At 36.9% G+C, this 13,891-nt stretch overlaps 1 protein-coding gene across 3 annotated transcripts in view; it reads left to right on the top strand.

The window, feature by feature from the left end:
• Positions 1 to 13,891, top strand: part of ulk4 (unc-51 like kinase 4) — a 230,948-nt gene that overhangs the window by 124,228 nt on the left and 92,829 nt on the right. For all 3 annotated transcript variants that reach the window (XM_084088579.1, XM_084088580.1, XM_084088578.1), the window contains exon 31: positions 13,326 to 13,374. In XM_084088579.1, the coding sequence (XP_083944705.1) occupies positions 13,326 to 13,374 (49 nt within the window). The remainder of the gene's footprint in view (positions 1 to 13,325; positions 13,375 to 13,891) is intronic.

The following is a 13,891-nucleotide window of genomic DNA, read 5'->3' as shown; positions in this document are numbered from 1 at the left end:
CTGCGCTTGATAAAGTCCTAAAAACGCAGACCTTCTCTTGATGGGTTCCAGGCGAAATGAGATTGCAAATGAGGGACATTAGCTGGTTCTGTGCCAGCACTGGTGTTCTTTTATTATCGGTTGTGATAGTAGTTCAAACTTTCCAATTATCGAGAACCTTTGGCCACTCTTGGGTTTAACAGAGACTAAAGAAAATATATGTGCTCTTAAGAGAGTTGTGCTGAACTCTAAAGTGTTAATTTTATCAGTACTAAGAATTTATGTCTAGTACATTAGCCATTGCTTAGACAGGGGATAATGAACTAGTTTCTAACCAGTATGTTTAGTTAAAACTCTGAATGGGCTTTGGCTCATTGGCTTTTGGCTTTGGTCTGATTGACTAAAACTAAATTGAGTATTTAGTCCTTGCTAGTGAGGGAGTGTGTGATTGGCTGTGACAAACTGATCAGGCCACTGAAACTTCACAGAATCTGTTTTATTTATTTATTTTTACTTTGACAGAAAGAGCCTTTTCTGCTCTTTATTTCATCGATAGTGGAGAGCTGACAATAAACAATAGGGAAGAGTGGAAGAATGAATGCATGTGCATTACCTGGCAGGCCACACTTCCTACCTAGTCAAAAGGTTTAATGTGAATGGAATTGATTTGTAGATATCCCACAGTCACAAATGCGTTCGAACAACCACAAAAGACTGCACCTACTTTCCACCTAGTGACTTGCATATACATTATGGCAAGCGCACTAGCCAAACAGAATATAAACTTTGTCGCCTGAAGACCCAAGTTTGGTTTGAAGACGAGAAATGGACCAAGCACAGTTAATGTTCAATTAATTAATTTCTAATATGTACTCAAAGCATTCGGCGTGGTCTTGCGGCTGTCAGAGCAGAAACTAAAGCTAATGCTCTCCGTAAGTTTTTCCGTCGTCTCAGTGCTCTTTCATGTGTAAATTGCGCAAGCTTATTTTGTCTATTAGATCGTAAGATCTGAAAAAGCCCATACATTTTCCCACCCCTAGACCCTCCCCTTGAAGTAATCAGGACAGAATGGGTTGAAAGTGAACAAAAGAGACAGATTAAAACATCAGGAGTAGACAGGCCACAGTTGCTCAATGAAATTTTGTGAGCAAAATCCAGTAATTTCAATAAGAATCCATGCAAATCAGGAATTACACATCTGAAAGCAGACCAGCTCTTGATTGGTTCCAGTTGAATGTATTTCTAAATACTAGTGCAAAGTGCCCGTACAAAATCAGTTTTTGTGTGCGTTTTTAGTAATTGTTGGTTCGGTGTGTTTGAGTGCTCATTGTTACAATTACACAGCATAAGTTCAGTGACATTTTTATTTGTGCATGGTAGAAATCAATAAATATGGAAAATTTAACTACACGATTGAGGGAGCAGGCTACACAGTGAACTCCGATAAAACGCTACGCTTGAGCAAACAGTTTGTGTATAGGCCACTACAAATGATGGCCGTGAAAGAGAATGTGAACGCATTGAATAGGATATGTTTAGTTGGTGAATAGCATAGGCTACTATTACACAGTAGCGATAACGTTAAGCACACCAGAATAAAATATAATATTCAGAAACTTACAGATTCAGTTAACATCCACAAATGAATAAGCGCGATGATTCAGGGAGCAGGCTACACAGTGAACTCCAAAAAACGCTACTTAAGCTCCGCTGCTTTCTTCGACCCTTTCTGTCTCTGGTCCTGCGCTGTGCTCACTCATCGTCAGTGTGAGAGGGGGAGTGGCCAGTGGCTAGATCGGCAAAAGTCAATGTGTGCTGCTTTTACCAATATATTTAACGATATCTTTTGCATTTCTAATCCAAACAACGTCAAACTTGGCACTGCACTTACTCGTGCCCGTAGCAAGACATCTGTCAAGTTTGAAATCCATCGGACTAACGGTTTGAGAGATATGCGAATAACAGACACACACACAAAGACAGAAAGACGTTCCTGTAATTTATAGATGGATATAATATTCAGAAGTAAACAGTGTAGCTGACTTACAGATTCAGTTAACATCCACAAATGAATAAGCGCAACGATTCAGGGAGCAGACTACACAGTGAACTCGATGATTCAGGGAGCAGACTACACAGTGAACTCGATGATTCAGGGAGCAGGCTACACAGTGAACTCGATGATTCAGGGAGCAGACTACACAGTGAACTCGATGATTCAGGGAGCAGGCTACACAGTGAACTCCAAAAAAAATGCTACGCTTGAGCAAACAGTTTGTGAATGGGCTACTACAAATGATGGCCATGAATAAAATATAATATTCAGAAGTAAACAGTGTAGCTGACTTAATGTTTAGCTGACAGAGTGTTAATGTCAGAATGTTTATTTTTAAACCACAACCTTCTAAGTGCTTCTTTTACCAATATATTTAACGATTTCTTTTGCATTTCTAATCCAAACAACGTCAAACTTGGCACTGCACTTACTCATGCCTGTAGCAAGACACCTGTCAAGTTTGAAATCCATCGGACTAACGGTTCGAGAGATGTGCGAATAACACTTTGTTGCCAGCTATTTTGACAATAATGACTGTATGTTGAGTTATTTGAAGAGGACAGTAAATATATACAGCTATACAAGCAGCACTTTGACTACTCTACTCTAAAATATGTCCAAGTTTAATTTTTATAGTATTGTCCCTTGAGAAGATATACTAAAATGTTTGCTGAAATGTGAAGGGTGTACTTCACTTTCATGAGATACTTTATAATAGTTTTGTGAAGTTACCAATAACATACGACAGATACAAGGACAATTTAAAGTTAATATTAATTAAATATAGGTTAAATGGTGGTATTTTTATTATTTATTATTATTATTATAATGTATGTGCTGGTGTAGATGAGGTGATGTATTTCTACACCAATGGTAGTGTCTTTGTTGCTGCTGTGAAGGATGACACCCTCTGCTAGCGGTATATTGGACAGGACGTGCGGTGTGTGGGAGCTGTCTGTGTCCATGGTGCTCAGGCATGTGGAAGTGTCACGATTTGTTTGTATGTGTGACTGGCTATTATTCTCTCAGCACTGTTTATGTGGGCAGCTCTGGACTGAAAGGATGTGTGGGCATAGCAGTTGCTCTGGCTACAAACACTGGCCCCTGACAACATTGTATATATACTGAACGGACGAGACAGAGATGGACGGATGGATGGTTGCTGTGTTTAGAATCTATGTAATGGATCTATTTGTTAGTACACTAGAACAACAGAAATCTCAGAGGTCTACCAGGGAGAAATCACACCCTATGACGGCTCTGATAGTGTCTTGGCCCCAGAGGGCCGATGGTGCCAGTAAATGTCGGGTGCCGTTCCGAAAGAGTGAGGGGGGAGTGAGGACCGCATAGCAGAAGCTCTCCTCACTAACTGATTGGAGATCTAATGCAAAGGTTGCCTGCAAGCGTAAAGATTATGTGCATACGTTCTCTTATTAGATGCTTTAGTGTCTTTGGCTGACATTTACCTGTGTAAATGCCAATCTCGGCACTACCTGTTTCCGTGAAAATGCTGCTTTGCACCGTTAAAATCACTCTTAGATACAAACGAAAAGTTGAGACATTCATTATTTTCTGAGTTAAGACCTAGCAGCCTCGTTTTAGAGACCGGGAAAGACAAGATGTAGGATTGAGATTTGAGATGCCTGTAATGGCTGGACTGAACCTTATCTCTGCTGATAGGATGTTGATTTGTCACAAATTTGTCAACATCACCAATTACATCAGCTTCATTGTTAGTGTGGATGATATCTGTCCTGAATTGACAGACCAGGCTGGCTGGTTAACTCTCTGCAGTCCAGAGCATGTGAGTGATATTCCACTCTATGCCAGTGCGCTCCACTCAATCGCTCACAGCCCACGCTTGCACTCACCGGTAAAATGAAGTCACTCAAATCCCGCTCCGACATTGAAGGGGTCCTATTATGCTTTTCCACTTTTTTAACTTTAGTTAGTGTGTAATGTTGCTGTTTGAGCGTTAAAAAGATCTGCAAGGTTACAAAGCTCAAAGTCCACTCCAAAGAGAGATATTTTATTTAATTTTTCAAGATCCTTTTCAAGAACTACAACGAATGGTTCATTTGGATTACAACGTGATTCTTCCGAATCTTATGAAGTCACAATGTTCCTCATTTAAATAATCCGTGCCCATGGAATAAGCAAAAAAGGTGTGAGGCCTGGTTGAGCTGCATTAGAGAAGACAGTGTTGTGGCTATGTCAAAGAGACACTGTTTTTTTTTTTTTCACAGCATTTCCAAAACTCCTTTGTTTGACCCTCCTAAGGCTGACAAACTTAGAGTGGTTAAAATTTATGTTAAACACTGTTCCTGAACATTTTAACACCAACGTTTATCTGTGCGCTGCACATTTTATGGAGAACAGCTTGTTTTCTGTTGCTTTGTAAGCTCTCGCTTTTGTAAGACGATTCACCGCTCCTTAGGAAAATTAACCATGGTTTTGTGATCGATAACTATTTGTATCCCCTTAGTTTTCCATCAAATATCATGATTAAATGGTGGATAACATTGCATCTATAATGTATAAGAAAATAACAAAAAACATACCACTCTGAAACGTCCTGTGAAATCCGTGCTTGCAAAGTCTCTGCATGAAATCCGTTCTGCACGATCCTCTTGTTCGTTAACATTGTCAGGGTCTGAATCGGACTTGAATTGGTTTGAAATTGACGCCATCATTATTCATATTTACATTTTTTAAATATGTGTCATGTAATGGACCCAGATAGATGCTTTTTTATGATATTCCCATTTTTCTCAAAAGTGATTCCAAACCTTTATATATATATATATATATATATATATATATATATATATATATATATATATATATATATATATATATATTATTATTATTTTTTTATTATTATTATTTATTTTTTTGCTAGCTTCAAATACCTTTATGTATAGAATATATTATTTTACTCTTGTCTTATACTTTTAATCTTATTCTACAAAAATACATCATGCAAATATAAATTATCACATGTGTGGAACTATGGTAAACTAAATAATGGTGAAAAAGGTAATGAACAATTTTTTATTTATTTTTTCTGAAATCTATTTCTGAAATTTAAAAAACTGTGACATAATTTCCTCTATGCCAAACAATTTTAGTGTTTTAAGTGTACTTGTTTAACTTGGAGGCAAAGGTGTAAATAGAAAAGTAGACTTGAGATGAAATGAGAGGTGACAAAACTAAATATAAATCAAGGTAAATATCACACCTGTACCAAATATTTTTAGTGTGCTTCATGTCTGATAAAGATGTGATTTTGTCAAATAAAAAAAATAAAAAAAAATAAATAAAAAAAGTGTCAGTATAATTTATTATTGTTTAAATAATACATAAAATGCAAACTATGAAATTGGTAATTTAATTTAATTTTGACATTTTATTACAAAAATGTTCAGAATGTCAGTTATTTCACAACACAAAATCCTGTCAACACAACATATTCTTTGAGAGGTTGTTAAAATGCCATTTTGGTGGAATTTTTCATGACTTTTAGAAAATTAAAGATACAACTGACCTTGTCTGCTATATGGGAATGTGTTTAATTTTCACAATGGCCTTAAAATTGTCCAAAAAAAATTGCTTTATTTTCTTTAAGCAAAATATGACTTATCATTCCTTCAGATTTTGGGGTGATGGATGACCCAAACATTGCATGACATTCATCCGTAACCTGACAGTCCATCTCTTATGTGGGCCAGTATCTCTTTATCCAGGTACAGGTTTTGCAGTGATAAACTGTGCCTCTGGATACCTAGGATAGGACTGTGTAAGTGGACCAATAACCTGTGTAAGTGAAAAGCTCAGTATTTTTTCACCCACTCTGTTGACCTCATTTACCTCTGCAAACGCCTGTCATTCAGAAAGATGGATGAGTGATCCTAGTCACTGGGCTGCTTGCCTATTAAAGACCTAATGGAGCACATACCGGGCACAAATAAGCCTTCGCTGAGAAAAGGCCACAATTCCTCTCCCTTTCTCTGGTGTGTCATGATAAAATGGCCCTATTCATTATGCCTGCTTACTCCGTTGTACCCAGAGTGTGTGTGTGTGTTTTGAATTGGCTTTTGTGTTTTGTTGGTAATTGTAGGGGTAATGATGTTTGTTGGGAAGTAGAGCGCAGACAGATGAGAGATCATTGACTGTTCTGAATAAACTGGAGAAAGGGCACGACGGTGAACACTTGACTGTACTGATTGCTCGATGTGCATCACTGTTCTGTCAATGGACTCCATGTACCGTGAGTGACGGTGAATGAATTGATGTTTGCTGCAGGTAATCTATTCTTGGTATGTTGCTGCAGGTAATCTATTCTTGGTATGTTGAATAGTTTCTTTGGTGCATATTAACTGTGTCTGAGCCGTGGCCTAGTGGTTTATGCAAATTGTTAGACACGTTGAGCTGGAGCTCTTGTGGAAGATGCAGTTCTAGTTCAGCTTTTCTGTTTTTACTGTATACGAGCGGTATTCAAATGGCGGACCGTGGTCCGGTTCTGGACCCCGGCTTGTTTCCGTTGGGAGCATATGAATAATTGCGCTATTTTACCGTTTCTACAGATAAAAAGTGAGCAGCGGTTCACATCACAGCCGCTCAGGGCCATTTACGGTAATGATCTTTCGTCACTACATCCTTTAATATTTTTAATCTAGAGCCAAATGTGCTTCATTCAAGCCTTTTCCACTACATTCACATTGATGATGCAGTTACAGGGAGAATTCACCTAAAAATTTAAATTGACATTACTTGTCCTCAAGTTGTTTCAAATCTGTATGAGATTCTTTTTTCTGTTGAACACAAAATAAGTTATTTTAAATATTGAGAGTAGGAAAAAACAAACTCTTTTGTGTTCAACAGAAGAAAGAAACTCATACAGAGCAGAAACACGATGAGCAGCAAAATACACTTTTGCTAAAATGCTGCAGAAAACAAGAATGCAGCAAATATAATTATTTTTATCTGTCATAAAGATGATTCTGACCATTTAACTAAACCAGGTTTGTAACAAGTTAACGCGCGGCACTGTTTCACTTTTTTTCCATTTTTTTTTTTCATACAGTTTGGATTATTAATCAGCATATTAAGAGCATTTCATAATAAACAATGTAATACTTTGGAAAAAATATTTAGAGATGGCAAGGGAAGACAAAAAAAAACATTATTGAAATTGCTTGTTATTTTCTAGTTTTGTTTTGTGCTCATGATGAGAGTATTTATTATTAGATCATGGACGTTGTTTGTTTTTAGTAGTTTATTACTTTGAGCAAAACATAAAAATGGTCCATACTTTTCTTTAAAAGTAAACCCTGCACCCCTAGTATGTTTTCTCAGTCCCAAGGCCTTCTATGTGCCTCTAAATGTAAAAAAAATTAGCCTGATAAAACATCTTAGCGTACCTTTTTGTATTCATATCCAGTTGGGAGAGAGAAAAAAATAACGTTTTTAACGGTACTACAGCTGCTCCGATTGGAAACGTATAACATGTATAGTTGTCCCGACCTCCAGTGGGAAGGAAATATAGAGACCGGACCTCTTGGAACTTTAATTGAATATCCCTGCTGTATATTATATCTGCAAGAATAGCAAAAAGGCCTAAATGTTTTCCACAGAATACATAATAAGTGTAGTTTAGCTTGTCCTAAATTCCTGTTGTAACAGGATATGTCTATCTATCTATAAATTACAGAAACGTCTGTCTGTCTGTCAGTATGTCTGTGTGTCTGTTATTTGCATATCTCTCGAACCGTTAGTCCGATGGATTTCAAACTTGACAGGTATCTCGCTACAGGCACGAGTAAGTGCAGTGCCAAGTTTGACGTTGTTTGGATGAGAAATGCTAAAGATATCGGTAAATGTATATCGGTAAAAGAAGCACACACTGGCTTTTGCCGCTCTAGCCACTGGCCACTCCCCCTCTCACACTGCACACTGAGTGAGCACAGCCCAGGACCAGAGACAGAGAGGGTCGAAGAAAGCAGTGGAGCTTAAGTAGCGTTTTCTCGGAGTTCACTGTGTAGTCTGCTCCCTGAATCGTGTAGTTCAGTTTTCCATATTTATTGTATGTCATTATGTCAGTATCAGTATTTGCTTTCTACCATGCACAAATAAAAATGTCACTGAACTTTTGCTGTGTAATTGTAACAATGAGCACCAAACCAATAATTACTAAAAAACACACAAAAACTGATTTTGCACGGGCACTTTGCACTGCTCCCTGAATCGACACGCTTATTCATTGTGGATGTTAACTGAATCTATAAGTCAGCTATGCTGTTTACTTCTGAATATTATATTTAATTCTGGTACGCTTAACGTTATCGCTGCCGTGTAATAGTAGCCTATGCTATTCACCAACTAAACACATCCTATTCAATGCGTTCACAGTCTCTTTCACGGCCATCATTTGTAGTGGCCTATACACAAACTGTTTGCTCAAGCATAGCGTTTTCTCGGAGTTCACTTTGTGCTTTCTACCATGCACAAATAGAAATGTCACTGAACTTTTGCTGTGTAATAGTAACAATGAGCACTCAAACACACCAAACCAACAATTACTAAAAACACACACAAAAACGGATTTTGCACGGGCATTTTGCACTAGTAAAATATAAAATCAAATATTTTATATATCCTGTTACAACAGGAATTTAGGACAAAATATATCCAGGCTTGTCAGCAGCCAATAACTATTATGTCATAACCAGTGTTGGGGAAGTTACTTTTAAAAAGTAGTGTTTGCTCGTTACTCGTTACTTTTTAAAAAAAGTAATCCGTTACTTTACTTAGTTACCCCCTTTGGAAAGTAACTTTTTACGTTACTCGTTACTTTTATGTTGCTTGACTTTGGGCAGAACCCAATATCTGTTCCTAAATGTGTAGACATAAAGTTATACTATGGAGGACATAGGTATTTCTTTTGTGCTCTTTATTATAAAAAATAGTATCAATTTCAAAAGAAAAAAAGTCCTTCTCATTGGCGCTGCTGTGTGTGGCAACTTCTCTGTTTTTATTCTCAGCCGGCTCTGCATCATGGGGTAGAGTGCGACACTCCGCGATGAGCAGAGCGCACGCGCCACTTCTCTCCGCTCCGCTCCCCCTATCCACCGAACTTTAAATTTCGGCAACGTCAAGGCAGCCAATAAAGCTTTCCATGCTTTCCAACACCGGTGCGAAATGCGTCTTGATAGCCTATGATATAGAAGACATAAGCTTAGTTTTCAGACATACGACTCACTCTATCAAGGGAGTAGGAGAAAAAGAGATTTTGAGAGAAAAAAATATATATTTTGTTTAAAAGTACACATTTCAAGCTTTCTATATTTCTCAGGTCTGTGAGGCAAGTAGCTTATCTGAGTTTCGGTTCATTTACAGTATGAGGCGAGAGCTCCAGTTCACGCGCCGGTGCATCCATGTCATGATTATTGCATGCTATATTTACTTCTTATTTATTAAATTCAGGCAATTGGTTGATAAAACATTGATTAAAATTAAGATACAATTAATACAAAACGAAATTCACTTTAAAGAAAGACTTTGTACAAAAACAAACTTAATAAAGTGGTCAAAATCATGTCTGCCCAGTCCATCTGTCTCCCGATATATTGCGCAAAATTATGATCTTACTCATGTTTTTTGCTTTTCATATAATCAACATAGATGAAATAATTGTTTTATTTTTTTTATTTAAACATAAATATGAAACTAAATCGTTTTCTTTAATTTACTTCTTATTTATTAAATTCAGGCAATTGGTTGATAAAACAACGATTAAAATTAAGATACAATTAATACAAAACGAAATTCACTTTAAAGAAAGGCTTTCTACAAAAACAATCTTAATAAAGTGGTCAAAATCATGTCTGCCCACTCCATTTGTTTCCTGATATATTGCGCAAAAAATTTATTTTATTTTATTTAAACATAAATATGAAACTAAATCGTTTTCTTTAATGACTAGGATACAACACGTAGGCCTGTAGCTACTATATAACTTTCAGATAGGCTATTACGAATTGGCTTACCTGTACAATTACACCCGGTAGGTCTGCTGTCATCCTTGACAGTCATTTTGGAGTGCGAGCGTCCTTGACATCAGGGTCTCCAGGGTTGGTAGAAGACTACCATAGTAACAGTTCTCAACAGTTCTCTTCTCTCAAGCGCGCAGCTGAGAAGGCAGTGTCGCTGTCAAATTTATCCATGGGAAAAGTAACGTTGCGCCGAATTGAAAAAGAAACTACGTTTCGTTACCAAATTTTCAGTAGTAGCGCGTTACACTACTTTTTACACGAAAAAGTAGTTACGTTACCGTTACTGTTACTGTTACTGTTACGTTACTTTGTAACGCGTTACACACAACACTGGTCATAACGCATGTGCTCATGGTTCAAATTCAAGCCTGTACAGAGAAGCAGATATTTAATGTTATTGTCAATAATTATATTATAATGATATGATATAATTTATTTTAATATAATATATTTTTTATTGATTTTATTGATTTTTTTATTTTTTATTTTTAAGGAATGAATACTTATTCAGCGAGGAAATATTTAATTGATCAAAAATTGCTGTTCTCTTGAACTTTCTAATTATCAAAGAATCCTGGAGAAAAATGGATTCCACAAAAACATTTAGCAGCACAACTGTTTTCAACTGTAATAATAATAACAAATGTTATACTTAAGCACCAAATCAACATATTAGAAGGATTTTTGAAGGTCTTTGACCCTGAAGATGGCTGCTGAAAATTCAGCTTTTCCATTAAAAGAATGTTACATTTTAAGATGTATAAAAATAGAAAACAGTTATGTAAATTGTGATAATATTTCACAATATTGTATTTTTGAGCAAATAAATAGAGCTTTGGTGAGCATAATCCTGACCTGAAACGTTTAAACGGCAGTGTATATGGACTCAACGCTAACAGACACTTAACTAAAAAGCTACAAAACTAGTTTCATGGGGTCTCTGACTAACTAATAGTATTCTAGTCTGACAAACAAAATTACATTGCTTTTTTTTTTTTTTTTCAACTCCATCAAAATACACAATTATTTTGTCACAGTAAAGCCTGTTTTGACCCTAAAAATCCCTAAATCCCAGGTTTTGAGCTGTGCTGACTTCTAGTAGACTTTCAGGCACAAAGAAGATATTTCTCTCTCTACCTTTGGCTTTGGTTCATATACCAAGAATTCAGCAAGTTAGGGGGAGATTTACTCATATAGACCTCTGCATTCACCTTATCTCAGGTTTCCTGGGCAGCTCTCTTTCTCACTAAAAGAAACCATATCCTCCGTAGAGGACACTCTCAGGGGAGAATGGTCAAATAAGCTATGTCCTATATCTCTGCTTTGACTGGGGAGGGCACCGTAGGTATTTCAAATGTGACCCTTCTACTAATTTCATTTTATCTGTCTGTCCTTTTCTCAGATTATTGTGGCGTTCTGCTATGCACCTTTTGCATACTGTAATTGGCTGTGAATCAAAGACCTTAATCAATAAGAAAGCATGGCGAGTCATTTTCAATAAAGGCTTCCATTACTCCTCTGAGCCTGGCCGTCTGGAGCATTATCTTGCTGTGTTTCAAAACCTTGTGAGCTGCCTACCTAGACAGCATTTTCGGGCATCATATGTGCGTTCGTACTTTCCATTCAGACCAAGTGGACTGTTTACCAAGACGTATTTTAAAGTTCAAGTCAAACGATACGAATCTAGTGAGTAGCCAACATAGTCAGCAGTTTTGGACATCATAATTACATACGAACCTAGTGTCAGCAATTCTTTGCATCATATGGACATTTTATTAAAATGATTTAAACCTTGTGAACTGCCTACCTACTCAGCAATTTTAGACATCATATAAGCACATTTGAATATTTGACTCAAGCTAAATGAGCGCCCTATCTAGATGGCATTTTAGCAACCATACACGTTCAAACATTTGATTCAAATGAGTTCATTACCTAGACAGCATTTTTGGCTATTATAGTCATGTCTGAACAATCAGTTTAAACAATTTGATTTGAGCATCATAGTTCAAGCCTTCCTTGAGAGCCTTTTTAGACATCATAGACACATCATACAATCGATTCAAATGAATTGAACATAGGAAGCTGCCTACCTGTACAGCTACTTTTGACAGTCATAGTCACATTTGAATGTTCATTTTAAAAACTGAGCTGTCTACATATGTACATTTTTGGGCACCATAGACACATTCATATATTAGAATCAAATAGTCTGAACTTAGTGGAGCTTCTTTCTTGATAGCATTTTTTGAGCATAATAGTCTTCTTCTATGCATTTGATTCAGTCCTAGTGAACTTTCTACCTAAACAGCATTTTTGGACATTGGACAGATTCAAACATTTAGTTCAAATTATTCAATTTTGAATGTTCAATTCAAACAGTTCAAGCTTATTGAGCTGCCTACAGTGTAAAGATGTAAAAATGTAAAAACGCTACAGTAAAATCTGGTCAACTGTAAGTTACCTTACCATATATGGTGAACAACTCAAAATGCTTTAACTTTGCATTGTGTAATTCTACTGTCAAATACTGTCAGATTTATGTTTTTCCACATGTTAGACTATTATACTGTATGATTTATGGTGAAAAACAATAGTACACTCCCTGTGGCACATTATATTTATATTAATACTTTTTGTTTCTTATTTTCGTTATTTTTACATTAGGGTGTTTTGTGTTCCATTTTCTGTTTTCCAGTTCATGTTTATTGCAGTATTTTAGTGTACCCTGGTTGGTATTTTTACCATCAACATTGACCATGTTTTATGAACAGTCCATTTACGATGAAGTCTGATTCATCTTGTGGCTTTCTATTTTCCCGCCTGTATTGTTATGGTGATTAGCAGTACATTTTAAAGTAAAAAGCCAGTAAGAATCTAGGTAGGAAGCTCATAGGTTTTGATATATAGCCCCTCTATTTCTCACTCTCAATATATTATTGTGTTTCCATCTGACTTTCTTCCTCCATCACTCTTTCATCTTTTCAGCGGCATACCTTCTCTCTCTTTTTCACTCGTCACTGGATTAGTCAAAGGTCATTTTCCCAGCTGACTGATCTTGGCACGACAGAGCGTTCACACCTCAGTGGTCCTGTTCAGTGCCAAAACCAAAACGTGTGCACAAGTGTCACACTAATGAAGATGGAACGTGGGCCTAGTGCCATGAAGTAAATGTGTGTGCCGCAAGCTAAATGTGTGTATACTTATGTATGTGTGTGTGTGTTTTCCCCCAACAGGCTTGTTAGAGAGAGCCGTCTCCTGCCTGCTATCTTTCAAGTCATAGAGGTAAGTGCGCTTCAGAGCTTTCTGGTTTCCTCTGTTTGCTTGATTCGTTTATTGCCTTGGGTTTTCTGCTCTGACTTCGGGAAGCAATGAAATTACCAGAAAATCAAAAGCTTTATGTAAATCTGAAAACGCTATATTGGAGAAATTGGCCATGTTGCAGAAATGCATCAAAGTATTTTAGAAAGAAATAGTGGTAGTACTTGACCTGTCCTAGACGAGCCTGTGCTATATTGGTCATTTAAAGGCATAGTTCACTTAAGTAATGAACTTCTGTCAAGTTCTGTTCGAATCCGTCTCGAATGCGTTTCGGAGGGCATTTACACCTGGTCTTTTCACGATCGGATAGCTATCTGATCTGAGAAAACGCATGAAGTGGCCAGGTGTAAACAGCCGCTTTGGTAGAGAGAGAGAGAGAGAGAGACTAGGAAAACAAACAAGCATGCAAATGGAATTATCGCGGCCGGAAAAATTATCGAGCTCATTTTTTTTTATTGTGCGATTAATTGATTTATTGACA

This window comes from Abramis brama, assembly GCF_963993115.1.
Source record: "Abramis brama genome assembly, chromosome: 17".
Classification (NCBI taxonomy): domain Eukaryota; kingdom Metazoa; phylum Chordata; class Actinopteri; order Cypriniformes; family Leuciscidae; genus Abramis; species Abramis brama.
This window is presented reverse-complemented; position numbering and strand designations above follow the sequence as displayed.